Source organism: Stylophora pistillata, chromosome 2, assembly GCF_964205215.1.
Source record: "Stylophora pistillata chromosome 2, jaStyPist1.2, whole genome shotgun sequence".
NCBI lineage: Eukaryota > Metazoa > Cnidaria > Anthozoa > Scleractinia > Pocilloporidae > Stylophora > Stylophora pistillata.
Window position 1 is genome coordinate 36,919,413 of NC_142520.1, and position 14,840 is coordinate 36,934,252.

Sequence of the window (14,840 nt, forward strand, 5' to 3'; positions counted from 1 at the left end):
CCATGATTCCCGAGAATAGGACAGGCACGTAACGCGTGCTTACAGGCATCATGACATTCCTAAACAGAAGGTCACTTTTATGATTTTTATGCATTCACAGTCATTGATTTATCAGTTTGCGGGTTTATTACGAACCGAGTTGATAAAGTAGTGAGTGCTCCGAAATAGCAGAGGCATCATACAGGCCTGAACTTTTTTCTTTTCGGGCCTTGTTTTCACTACTAAGTAAGTAAGGTTCATTACTGCGAAGAGCGCTTTTATATTCCTTTCTTAAACCGCAGTTCACATACATGCTTTCATAAGTTCGCAGTCATTGACTCATCACTTCACGAGTTTATTGCGAATCAACCCACTTACCAGCTCTTGGCTGGCTGTTTAGCGCAATGTCCTCAATTAGTAGAGCATTGCATCGGCAGCGCTAAGGTCATGAGTTCAAATCCCGTGCGAGCCTGTATTTTTAGGCCTTATCTTCCCAACTGCTTATGTAGTGTTGATAACTGCGAAGATCGCTTTCATGTTCATTTCTTAAACCGTAGTTTACAGATATCATTTTCGTATGATCACAGTCATAGACTAATGTCCACAGGAATACCAGGGATTAGCTCAATTGGTTAGAGCTCAATTGGTCAGAGCTCAATTAGTTAGAGCGCCGGATTGTGTTGTGCGGGAGGTCGAGGGTTCGAACCCCGTCCGGACCAATACTCATGGTCTTAAAATAAGTGAGGAGAATTTGCTACCTTTCTATAATCAAGAAATGGATAGATATTCTAGTCTTCTCGGATAAGGACGAATAAACCGTAGGCCCAGTCTCCAGCAGGGTTAGGGGTAGGAGACGTTAATTTCGCACACACGAGATTACTGTGTGGTGGATGTCCTCCCCTGGGTGGGAGGGGTGGGTGTTGGCCCTGAAAAGCCCCTATGGGGAGTGGTCAATTAACCTATGTATGTATGTATGTATGTATGTATGTATGTATGTATGTAAATGCTGACCTTTATCTTGCGTATCTAACACTCAATGGGTTTTCCTGAGAATGTTGACAAAAAATTCTCGATTCTTATTGGTCGATCTTGGCTTACGACATCCGTCAGGGTGAATGTAGTCCTGAGAAGGACTGGTGTCGGTGATGGTGACTGACGTTTCGACAACCTGTGTGGAAGTCATCATCAGAGTCAAGTGAACAGTTGTTGTCAGTAGAATGTTTTTAGTCCAGTTCTTTATCACATAGATATTTTATGACTATACGCTTCTGTATTAAATATGTTTGTAAATATATTAAATATATTTGTAAAGCGTCATGAGCCAGGGAATAATGACAGTTTATCGATGAAGGCAACATTACGCATTGTCATGTAATTGAAGTTCGTTTTTGTTTTGTTTTGTTTTGTTTTTTTATTTTGGCAGACGAGCCATACGTGTAGTACAGGCAGCGCCTACGCTCTCTCAGTGTTGACAGGGTACCCCGAAATTACGAGGTAGTTTTTGCAAGCTTCAGTGGAACGTTTGGCGAACTCTTCCCCCTAGTCGTTATGGTCGAGGCTTGGGGTCCGTTTCTCGAAAGATCCGGTAACTCAAGAAGCCTCTTAGTGCGGATTTTCCATAGCCGGGTTTCTCAAGATAGAGAATGTGTGTTTTGAACTTCAAACACCATTATGAGGAGAAGAAATGCCCGGGATATAATGATGTTTGAGCGCATTAATATTATTTTGACTGAAGATCTAGATATATTATTTCGAGCCCGTCAAACTACCGGGGCTTTCGCAAAACGGTCCTCAGCAGATTCACCATAGTTTGCCCACCTTTTATGAGCTTTCTTGATTAAGCATTAGGGAAACATTGTTCGTTGATTGAAGCATGCAGCTAGTAAAAACACGGAACTGCTCTAATTCGGGGGAGCTGCTCTAACTCGGTGAGAAATTAATTTACGTTCCGCACAATACTTTGACCCTTATTAAACTTGTAAGGTTTATTGCGAAGTCTTTATTCTCTCCGTCTAGGAGCTGACCTTGTTTCTAGCTGACTCGCAAGTTACGACCCGACAAGTTGACAGTCACTCTTTTATGGAGTTAAATTCCCGCAATATTTCAGTTTTAATTTTTAACAATCATGTCATATTTTCAACATTCGAATCTGCTGCCTTGCACGTGAACGCTGTGGGCTTTATCGCAGTAACATTATCTGGCTCAAATTGTCAGTGTCAATTGTCAAAAGGTCACCATACCCGTCTACAATGAAAAAATGAAGAGTTCCTAAAACATAACGACATTAAAAGAGTTCTAGCCTCCCCGCATCATCCTTCATCAGGTGGTTTGACAGAGCATTTACATCGACCTTAAAATGCTTCATGGAGTCCTCAGCCCCCGATTCATCAAGCACTATTCATTGCCGGACTCAGAATTCCTTTTGTCATCTCCTTTGAATCGCTTTCAGCTGCGAGTTTTGCGTACACGACTTTCCCATAAAAGACCTATTATTGGTGCATGTGTAAACAGTTGGAAAGACTACTAAGTAAAACCTGTCGCAACAAGAGTGGCAAGTTTAGAAAGATGGCGTGTCTGACAGTCTTTCTCTCACGTGACTATTCGTGTTGTCAGAAGTGGCAGTCTGGTAACTTCGGAAAGAAAACTTCGCCTGCTTAGTTCCAAGGCCATTTAAGTGATAGGCGGACCTGGAGAAGACATGTAGATAATGTTCTTAGAACAGTTCAAGCTCTTTGACAACCAAATCTGGTACAATATATTGATGCATGCATTAGCAGAAGTAGCTACTAGGTGCTCTTTCCCGTCCAATGTAAGAGATTGCACACCCCCTCTGGAAGGTTGCAAAGCAGCAGCCGAGTCATACAAAGCTATTCCTGCCACTGAACAATGGGTGAAAGTTTCTAAAGAAACTGTGGTACGGCGTAGGTGAGGGTAACAAGGTAATTTGGTAATATATCAACTAAGTTGAAAAGTTGTAAATTGGCCACTATAACGAGTTAAAAAGCTGACGATGTTTCGAGCGTTAGCCCTTCGTCAGAGCGAAGTTTGAATTCGAAGGACATGTCAGAAAAAAACGTATGAGGTGGCAAAATTCATTTTGAATTTTTTTATATGCTAAAATAGGAGTCTTTATATAAGTATTTCTGAAAGGAAATGTTAGTAACAGCCGGGAATTCAAATAAATAAAAAGAAATCTTGGATCCTTCTCCTCTGCTGAGGTGCATGAACGTCGACGCCTTTGTTTCCTACTGTGATCTGCCCCTTATAATTCCCCGTTTTATAAGCCCCCCCCCCCGCACCCCCTTTATAGACCGATTATATAGAGGATATTACATGGCCGCTTGGGGATACGAATTTTATCTTCGAGTGCTGAAAGTATCTCTCACGAGTGGGCGCTGCGAACGAGTGAGAGATACTTTTAGCACGAGAAGATAAAATTCGTATCCCCAAGCAGCCATGTAATATTCTGTTAATTATATAGATACCGATGAAATTTCCACATAAAAGACAACTTTTTTTCATTTTCGAAATAGCAATTGGGTAATTATGTTGGTAACCATGGCCACACCAATATCCTCACACGTGAAAGATAAAAAAAGTATCTTCACTGCGCGCGGTGAAGATATGATTTTTTAGTAAAAGGAGAAATCCTGGTATTTTATCAGTATCTATATAATAAAACAATATACACCACCCTCCCCCGTATATAAGCCTCCGTCTGTCTTTTCTTGTTGTTAGAGATGGGGACCCTGTACTAATTCAAACGGAAATTTGAAAAAAAAAACTTTTTCGGAAAAAGTTTATTATTTCTTTTTATTTGTCGAAGATGAACATTGAGGGAAAAGTCTAAAAAATTCCGTTTTGTTACGTTCTGGTTTCGCTCGTGTTCTTAGTTTTAGTTCTGTTCCAAATATACTGGAGTGAATTCGATTGATCATGACGTTTTTAAGCTTAATTAAGAACCAGTAAATGCAAAGGGTATTTTAATCAGCAGTGATATAGCTTGTCTTGATAGGCTCTTTTTATTCCAGTTCTAAGCTCTCTCGGATAGAAGCCCCTCCGTCTATAGACCCTAAAACTCCTTAGGAAGTTGCAAAAGGTTAGTGCTCATAAGAAGTAATTTACGATATACGTAGCTCATACCGTTCACCAAATTGACCAAGTGTTTGTCAAATTAGACTGCAATTATACGTCAGAATTTAAGTGAAAACGATATCCTGTCCAGCAAAGTTTACCCTTTCCACCTTTACTGACACAATACAAGACCAAGTAAGGCCTGGTGTTGGATAGGCTAATTGTCTAATTTAACAAAGTGAGACGAGCAAGAAAGTTACGTAAATGTGTGATATGCCTTGTTCGGGTCTAGCATCGCGTGAGGTATCGCGCAGACATCAATCAGATTTGATCTCGCATCACGCAATCTTCGGTAGAAGTTTTGTCTCCGACTGATCGTTCTAAAATCAGCTTTCGTATTGCCTCGAGGTACACTCTTGACATAACCCTGCGAGAAGAAGGCCCTAATTATCAGCGCTGTCATGAGAGCATTTCTTCACCGCAAATAAGTTTGAGGCGCCAAGAAATACTAACCGGACACTAAAGGGTCTGATCTCTGCTATCTTCACGTAAAGTCATGTGATCAAAGCACACATCTCTTCGCTTTCGCTTTCTATTTCCGGCTGTTGTAAAACCTGAGCGGAATTTTTGCTTCAGTCTTCGAAAGGAGTTACGTTGAACACTTCCAGAAACGTTCGACAAGTGAGTATAAATGTAGATAGGGAGACATTTTGGACAAAATCTGAGCGTGATTTCGAAAGCTTGATTTAGAAATCACCGAGGAAACAGATGCATTGCTGCTCAGACAATTCTGCGCTCGCAGACATGAAGAACTACCGAACGAATCAATTCCAGCTTTAAACCACGAAGGAACATTGCTTACCGAATTTATGGCTGTGCTTTTGATTGAAACCTGCTTACTTATGTAGGGATGGGTAAAAATACAGCTTCTTTGCCACAACACGAACCCTGGGGACATTCTTTGTCGAATAGTATTTCCCGCAATTGATAGACATCGTATAGTTCTAACTTAAGTAGCAGAGTGTTTTAGAAAACCGTTCCGAAGGATTTTGAGATTAGTTTATGTTTAGAGCCGTTCCAAAGGATCTCGAGATTAGTTTAATTTTTTGGTATTTCTTCCGACTAGACACGATTTATCTAAAAGTGGCCTTGAGGGAATTTTCCACGTATAACCTAGCTATCTCCGAGTTGTTGAAATATTTATTTACGTGCGTCGTTATTCCTTGGTTTCATTCAAGATCGAGCGCTGCTAAGCTCTTTGAATTCTCAGAGGTACTGACAGAGGTCGTTATTTCTTATAGCTACACCTCTTGTCTTCCTCGCCACCTGCATGGTGGCTTAATTAATTGTTTTAATTACAGTCGCAATTATTTGATGATTCCAAGATCGACTAGTTTTATCAACTGGGGTGATATCTAAATTGGCCAGCTTAAAGAGATAACGAATATATTTACTTCTTGTAAAATGATTAGGTTGTCTTACATTTCCAAGCCTAAAACAATGTCCTTATGATTCACGATCATGGTGTTCGAGAATACCATACGGACTAAAGTAATGTATTGTTTCCTGTCGCAAATCTCTATCAAGTTTCGATTTCGTCGCAGACTAGAACAATTTCCTATTGAGTATCCGAAACAACGCGGGACTTCCCCCCCAGGCCTCACTGCGCTAACCACTCGTGCCAGTCTACTTGGAAGTCTCTCGCGTTTTCCCGAAAAATTGTCACGACTTCTCGTTGTAATGCATGATTTTCCGTTATTCTGATCGGTATTTGTGGAAGTTTTACGACGCTCAAATAAATCATCTTCTCTCTTCGAAATTTTAAACGCCATCGAGTGACGCGGATCAACACGAAGCAAACCAAAGCATGAAACGAAGCTCATCTTTTATATGTGAACATATGAAAATCATATATGTGTGAACTGCAGTAACGAACACTACTACTGCTTAAGTAATGTTCGTTACTGTGAAGATCGCTCACGTACTCATTTCATCTCTTATTGTGGATCTGACTAACATCATCGTCAGGGTATACAGTATCTTCATGTGTTGTTGTTTGGCCGCATTTTCAGCTTCTTCTGCAATCTCTTCAGTCCATCTTCTTTTATCCACCCTAACCTGTCTTTTAATTTCCCTATCCTTCTGTCGGTATTCATCTTGCCATCTCTGTTTAAGTCTCTCTGATCTTGCGCCGATTAACTTTTGTTTGATGGCCTTCCTTTGGTCGACCAGAGCCCAAGTTACCTTACTCAACCACGGCTTGTTTTTCTTTTTCTTGTACCCTAGTACCTCTTCTGCCTTTTTACGTAAGCTTTCTCCAATATCTCGCTTTTCCTCTCTACTTGGTCTTCTACTTCTCTTTCATCAGTTATTGTCTCTTCTATTTCCAGTGCCTGAATCTATGTTTTAGCTGTATATTGAACCTTCTGTGTATGTCATCGTTTTGGAGTTGGTGGGTGTCGAACTTTATTTTGGTGTTCTTGTGAATTTCCTTGTGAGGAAATACTGTTCCAGTGATAACCATTTCATTAAAATCACAGAATTCTTTCAGTCTTTCTCCAGTATCGTTAACCGTGCCCAGTCCATGTTGCCCCATTACTCTACCAAGGCCGTTGACGAGGTTTCCCACTTTTGCATTCATGTCTCCGGTGATGATTAACGTATCATGTTTGTGCCCAGTCCATGTTGCCCCATTACTCTTCCAAGGCCGTTGACAAGGTTTCCCACCTTTGCATTCACGTATCCGGTGATGATCAACATATCATGTTTGTGTACCTGCTCAGCTACTTCTTGCAGTTTCACGTAGAAATCTTCTTTTATGCCCTCATCAGCATCGTTGGTTGGCGCGTATACGTGTATTATTGTAAGCTTGACAAACTTAGAGGAAAATATTGCCATTGTTATTCTCTCATTAATTGCGACCAATTAATCAGAGGCTTTGTTGCCTCTGGTGTCATCATTATCGCTACTCCTTGCATGTGTTGATCATCATCTCGACCTGAGTACAGTAATGTTTCACCTGCACTGAATTTCATTCTGCCTGCTCCTATCTATTGGCACTCACTTATTTCCATAATTTGGATCTCCATCTGATTCATCACTATCGCAACTTGTGCGGATTTTACCGCAGTATACAGAAAGTAAAGTGAAAGGGAAAGTAAATGATTCGATACCTTAATAGCAGCATAGGCTGAATTGCTAAGGTCTACACTGCTACTAAGGTTGAGATCGGACGTCAGCTTTATCAGGCACCTCTGACAGCCGCTTTGGTCCATGTAACGACCTCACCTTTTCTCCCCACCCCAGGGGAAGACATCCATCACGCAGTAATCTCGTGCGTGGGAAATTAACGTCTCCTACCCCTAGCCCTGCAGGAGACGGGACCTCCATTTATTTGTCCTTATCCGAGGAGACTAGAATATCTATCCATTTCATTGATGTTAAAGAGAGGTAGCAACTTCTCCTCAGTTATTTTAAGACCATGAGTATTGGTCCGGCCGGGCTCGAACCCTCGACCTCCCGCACAACACAATCCGGCGCTCTAACCAATTGAGCTAACCAGGAGGCGGTTTGTTCTCACATTGTTCTTACGTTCCAATTCCCTATTCTAATCTGAGTCCTTGGGGTCATTAGTGATTTGTTCACCTCCCGTGAATCCTCTCGGCTTTGTGCCAAGGGCGTCATGCTTTGCCTATCTAAGCAAGGTATCACATTCGAAGGTTTAAGGTTTCTGTAATCTGTTCTGTTTTAAGGGGGCGGTGATTGGCCCACCGCCTAACCCCCAACCTGGAGGGCCAGGAGCTGTTCTTTGTCTGGCCTCTACCCCTCGACCAATCCGGCACTGTTGGAACAGCCAGGGACTAGAGTCCCAGCCGGTACAGCTCTTAGGGTTATTGAGACACACAAGCCTCACCACGACTTCAAGGTCACAACCCATGGTGAAGGGTATTCGAGAATACCATAGATTAATGAAATGTTGTTGTTTCCTGTCGCAAATCACTATCAAGTTCCGATTTCGTCGCAGACTCGAACAATTTCCAATTGAGTATCGAAAACAATGCGGGACTTTCCCGGTCAGGCCTCAATGCGCTAACCACTCGTGCCAGTCTACTTGGAAGTCTCTCGCGTTTTCCCGAAAAATTGTCACGACTTCTCGTTGTAATGCACGATTTTTCGTTATTCTGATTGGTATTTGTTGAAGTTTTACGACGCTCAAATAAATCATCTCATCCCTTCGAAATTTTAAACGCAATCGAGCGACGCGGATAAACACGAAGCAAACCAAAGCATGAAACGAAGCTCATCTTTTATTTGTGAGGATATGAAAATCATTTATGTGAACTGCAATTAAATAAATGATTTGAGAGCGATCTTCGAAGTAACGAACACCACTACTGCTTAAGTAATGTTCGTTACTGTGAAAATCGCTCGCATACTCATCGCATCTTTCATTGTGGATCTGACTAACATCATCGTTTAAATAAATACGTGCAAAAAAGATATATCGACAACGCACAGTGTTTTAGTCACATCTTAGTTCGACTTAGCCTTATCCTTAACCTTGCACAGGAAGAAACATTCCGAGATACGCATTTAGGGACCACTGATTATTTATCACATGCGTACGGGGGAGGGGGGGGGGTTTATGAGGATTTTGGGGGTTCACATGGACACTTGGTTTTAAGGGAGAACGGGGGGTCACTCGAAGCCAAAAGACTACTGTGTTGACTACTGAGTGGGACTATAGAATTTGACTGCTAATTTACTGCCGATGAGGGGAGATTGTGATTTTACACAGTTCTATTGGGGGATAAAGTTAATCTCATCGTGACACAACCGAGGTCCGACCACCCCTCCCCCCCCCCCACGTCCTCCACTCCTCCAAGCTCTTAATTAAGAATCGTCCTTTAGACTTGGCGAAACCACTCTATCATTTACCTGCATGGCAATAAATATCCTACTATATTCAATTTTTTCTCAGTCAAGCTTTGCATGGCTGCTGCTCAAGAATACACCAACGAACAACTGAATTATTTCCGGGTCTGCTACCTCACCACTGATATCATTGCTGAGGGTCTGCGAGCAATCTTTAAACAGGAATGGGATGGTCGTTACAAGACAGCGTTAGGTGAGTGGAAAGACGAGCCACAAAGTGGTCTGCACTTCAAGAACAGTGAATCTCCGCTTAAGCAAAGGGAAAAAAACCGTCTACTGGCCACCATGGTCAACGGAAACCGAGCTGAATGGGATTGCACCATGCTGTTTTACGCCATCCTTTTCTCCGATTGTATTGGGAATGGGCTGAATCCAACTATACGATCAAAAGTGGATGATCTAAGAAAGTTCCGTAACGAAGATTTTGCACACATGCCACATGGCAATCTCACAGATGCAGAGTTTCAAAATGCAATCAATAAAGTTGACGTGGCCTTCCAAGCTCTTGGCCTCTCCACGGACCAAATTGAAGAGATTCAAAATCAGACAAGCTTCCCCACCGACGAATTGAAGAATGTGTTGAAAAGGGTTGAGGACCTAAAACAGGAAATAGAGGTGCTCGAAGCTCAACTAAACAAAGATATTTCTGCCTTCTGCGTCCTCCCGCCTAAACCTTCACACGAAGTTGCAGATCGTGATCTTGAGGTGGCTAAAATTGTAAAGCATTTGAAAGACCTCAAAGAGGCCAATAAGAACAGATTGAGTTACTTGTACATCTCTGGCAATCCAGGAAGTGGCAAATCTCAGTTAGCTGGTCTCGTATCGAAAAGAGTCTTCGATCAAGTTGATGAAATCCCACATTCTTTATCCTTTGTGATGACAGTAAATGCTGAAAGCCCAAAGACTTTTTTAGAATCGTATGTCTCCTTTGCCCGGAAGCTTAAGTGCCCAGAATATGTCATTTCCAATACGCTTAACTCTCCCGATTTGAGCTCAGACGAGAAGATTTCTCACTTGAAGACTTTAATGGGCACAAAAATCGAGCTCTACACTTCTTGGCTTCTAGTTGTTGATAACGTCAGAAGCATCTCTAACATTTATGCTCATTTGCCAGAGTCTGGAGATGAACAGTGGGCGAGGGGTCAGTTGCTGATCACGACACAAGACATCGCTTCTGTTCCGTCAACGAGTTGTTCTATTTATCACGTCTCCGTCAGCAAAGGTATGGAGCTCCAAGATGCGAGGTCCCTTCTCGAAAAGCTTTCCGGTATCTCAGATTGTGAGACAGACAAAGTTGCTCTAGTATTGGACTACCAGCCACTTGCCCTAGCAATTGCCGCGACCTATGTCAGGGAGGCTCAGCAGAATAACGCAAATTTTGGATGGAAGAATTATCTACAAAGACTCGATAAGGGCCAAGGAGTTGCAACTGCAAGAATTTTTGTAGAAACGAACCCAACTTACCCAAAATCCATGAATGAGGTATCAGAGATAGCTGTTGAAGAGGCGATGAAGTCCAGTAACGCTGTACTCAAACACACTCTTACGTTGCTGTCCTTCTGTGCAGCACAGCCATTGAGTCTTGAGATAGTAGTCAATTACATTCGCAACGTAGAGATAGATATGCAGGATGAAGATGACATTAGGATGAAGATTCGAAGATGCCCTCTGTTACTGTTCGACGAAAATGAGAGTGGTGCGTATATTAGAGTACATCAGGTTACACACGATGCCATCAGCAATGTTATTGGGGGACATACTCAGGGACGTGAAATAATAGTTTTGAAAGCAATCGTTAAGTCACTATTCCAGTTTGTGAAAGAGTATAAACTAAATGATCCTGATGACTTGAATTCAGTTGTTAAAGGTACGCGTATCGTACCTCATTTACAAATGTTGGTAAGAACAATTAGACAGAAGTATTCGAAGAAAAATGCATCTGAAGTTGCAGAAAACGATAGCTTCCATACGTCTACTATGTTGCACTTTAATACACTTGCCCTAACGTGTGTTAGATATTGCGCGCACGTCGAGGCAAAAGAATATTATGAGCTGTTGGGTTCCATTATGGTAAACAATCTCGGACCTGAGCATGTTGATGTCGCAAGAATGGACAACAACCTGGGAATTGTGCACCTTGACCTGGATGAGCTGGATCAGGCGAAAGTGTTTTATGATCGTGCAGTACCCGCTCTTCTAGAAGAACTCGGACCTGAGCATGTTGATGTCGCAAGCACTTACCAAAACCTGGGAAATGTGCACCTCAAGTTGGGTGAACTGAGTCAGGCAAAAGAATGTTATGACCGTACACTGGCCATTCGTCTGAAAAAACTCGGACCTGAGCATGTCGATGTCGCAAAAGCGTACCAAAGCCTGGGAAATGTGTACCTTCACCTGGGTGAACTGAGTCTGACAAAACAGTTTTATGATCGCGCGCTAGCTATTCTTCTGAAAAGACTCGGACCAGAGCATGTCGATATCACCAGCACGTACCAAAACCTGGGGATTGTACACCGCAACCTGGGTGAACTGAGTCAGGCAAAAGAGTTTTATGATCGCGCACTGGCCATTCGTCTAAAAAAACTGGGACCTGATCATGTCGATGTCGCAAAAACGTGCTGCCATCTGGGAAAAATGCACTTTGACTTAGGTGAACTGAGTCGGGCAAAGGAGTTTTATGATCGCGCATTGGCCATTCTTCTGAAAAAACTCGGACCTGAGCATGTCGATGTCGCAATCATTTACGAAAACCTAGGAAATATACAGCTTAACCTGGGTGAACTAAGTCATGCAAAAGAGTTTTATGATCGAGCACTGGCCCTTCGTCTGAAAAAACTCGGACCTGAGCATGTTGATGTCGCGAAAACGTACATCAACCTGGGGAATATGCACCTTGACCTGGGTGAACTGAATCAGGCAAAAGAGTTTTATGATCGCGCACTGGCCATTCTTCTGAAGAAACTCGGACCTGATCATGTTGATGTTGCAAACACTTACAGCAATCTGGGAAATTTTCACCTTGACCTGGGTGAACTGAGTAAGGCGAGAGAGTTTTATGATCGCGCACTGGCCATTCTTCTTAAGAAACTCGGACCTGATCATGTTGATGTTGCAAAAACTTACAGCAATCTGGGAAATTTTCACCTTGACCTGGGTGAATTGAGTAAGGCGAGAGAGTTTTATGATCGCGCACTGGCCATTCTTCTGAAAAAGCTCGGACCTGGCCATGTCGATGTCGCAAGCACGTACGAAAACCTGGGAAATGTGCATCTCAAACTGGGTGAACTGGGTCAGGCAAAAGAGTTTCATGATCGCGCACTGGCCATTCGTCTGAAAAAACTTGGACCTGAGCATGTTGATATCGCTCGAATGTACAATCACCTGGGAAATGTGCACCTCAACTTGGGTGAACTGAGTCAGGCAAAAGATTTTAACGATCGCGCACTGGCCTTACGTCTGAAAAAACTTGGACCTGAGCATGTCGATGTCGCAAGCACGTACCAAAACCTGGGTAATGTGCATCTCAAACTGGGTGAACTGAGTCAGGCAAAGGAGTTTTATGGTCGCGCACTGGCCATTCTTCTGAAAAAACTCGGACCTGATCATGTTGATGTCGCAAAAACTTACAAAAATATGGGAAATGTTCACCTTTGCCTGGGTGAACTGAGTAAGGCGAAAGAGTTTTATGATCGCGCAGTGGCAATTCTTCTGAAAAAACTCGGACCTGATAATGTCGATGTCGCAAATGCGTACGAATACTTGGGAAATATGCACTGCACCTAGGGTGAACTGAGTCAGGCAAGAGTTTTGTGATCGCGCACTGGCCATTCTTCTGAAAAAACTCGGACCTGAGCATCTTGATGTCTCAAAAACTTACAACAATTTGGGAAATGTTCACCTTGACCTAGGTGAGCTAAGTAAGGGAAAAGAGTTTTATGATCGGGCACAGGCCATTCTTCTGAATAAAACTTGGACCTGAGCAGATCGATGTCGTAAAAATCTAGTAATACCTGGAGAGTGTGCACCACAACCTGGACGAACCGAGTCGGGCAAAAGAGTATCATGATCGCGCACTTGCGATTCGTCTGGATAAACTCGAACCCGGATATATTGATGTTGCAAGCACGTGTTAGAGCCTGGGACATGTGCAACGCAACCTGGGCGAACTAAGTCAGGCAAAAGAGTATCATGCTCGCACTTTGGCCATTCTTCCGAAAAAGGCTTGACCAGAGATTGTTACTTGGCGGTTTATGTGTGGTTTTGGAAACCGAAGTAATGCTTTAGCTCATTCTGGATTAGTGACTGAAAAACGGTTGGAAAAAATCAAAAACCCCTTGCAGGACTTTTGTGAATGAGCTAGTGAGGCCATTTCCGAATTACCCTAGGCCTCATTTTTAAAATGAGTCCTGGTGCTCATTCTTTCATATGATAACAAGTTTTCATTCACATGCAAATTAAATTCATTTTCACAAGAACAGTTGAGCACCAGGCCTCGTTTTGAAAAAGAGGCCAAGGGTAATTCGGAATTGGGCTATTCGTTTGCCGTCTTGGGAACCAGATTTAACTTTCTGTTCTGAGATGTGGGAAATATGTCCATAGATTAATGAGTGATCGAAAAACATTTCACAAATTCCCACGCAAACTTCTGTTTAGTGTAAGATTTATAAGACAGTTCAGTGTCTTGTTGTCTTCATTAGGGTTTTATAAGGTTTTTATTGTACATATTATAGTAACTATGTACATATATTACGATTAAGATTGTGTTATTGTGACAGCTACCTACCTCTGTAGGGGTTATCAGATTGGCCTCTTTTTACTCAACAAACACACGAGACAGTTTTAGAAATTTACATGTAATATTACCTCGTGTAAAGTACATGCATATGGATGGCGTTGGTTAATTTTCAGTGTGACAAGATTTTGGAATACTCTACCTCACGAGTTTAACGACGGCTCCTTCCTCTTGATAAAAAAATCAGGAAAACAAATGGAACAACTGAGTTACCTAGTTTTTTATCCTTCGAACTTCCATGTATATATGCATTTCTTCTAATGTTCGCACGTCAATTTTTATTTTATTCTGTCTTGTTTTGCATTTTTTCACCAGAGCCACATGTAGATTTTCTGTTAAGTGCCACTCTCAATTAAGAAGGATTGTTAATAAATTAAGAAAGATGGAAGTTTTTGAGCCCGGTAAATAAATAGGGAAAGATGTTTATTGTCTTGTCACGAGCGTGGGAAGAAGAAACAATGCTGAGTCTCCATGAGGAATCGAAACCTCAGTCCTTCGGATTCCGCGCTCCGATGCTCTACCACCGAGCCACAGAGACTCTATGGCGAGCAAGGCCCATTATAAAGTTCATAAATAACACGCATACTGCTAAGATCGGTAATGTCGATAGCGTCACGTTTTGTAAGAAAGATTTTCACCGGATAAATTCTCATTTCTTTTCTCAAGAACAGCCTTGGACATTCCAAGAGTGAAGCAAGTGACATTTTTGTTGTGTATCTTGTATTGAACAATTTTTGAGCTGTGGTTAGTGTTCCTCTGGTCTCTTCTTGTTATGGTCAACTGAAAAAAGGAAAACAAAAAAATTCAGTTTTCCATACCTGTTGTGATCTACCTACAATTCAAGAAGGAGAATTTACCCTTTGACTCCCAAATATGGTCATTAATTCTCCCCTGTTGCTGTTACACATTTCCTTGTAAATAAGTTGCGAGAATTTGGTGTGAATCAAGATAACAACTTCTACCTGATAAGTTCGAGTATTCTCATTACCTGTTTGCTGGATAATGTATGAATATTGTAGGAAGAAGATACATGTTGATCACTTCTGGGAGTCAAAGGGTT

General features: G+C 42.1%; 2 protein-coding genes across 4 annotated transcripts in view; both read left to right on the forward strand.

The window, feature by feature from the left end:
* LOC148739328 (uncharacterized) overlaps positions 1 to 14,840 on the forward strand; it is a 78,450-nt gene that overhangs the window by 23,506 nt on the left and 40,104 nt on the right. The gene's annotated exons all lie outside the window — the stretch shown is intronic.
* On the forward strand, positions 4,501 to 14,168 carry LOC148739330 (uncharacterized). The gene is made up of 2 exons (XM_088751121.1): positions 4,501 to 4,734; positions 9,035 to 14,168. Exon 2 carries the CDS (start codon positions 9,046 to 9,048, stop codon positions 12,769 to 12,771), a length of 3,726 nt encoding a protein of 1,241 aa, XP_088607247.1. The 5' UTR covers positions 4,501 to 4,734; positions 9,035 to 9,045; the 3' UTR covers positions 12,772 to 14,168.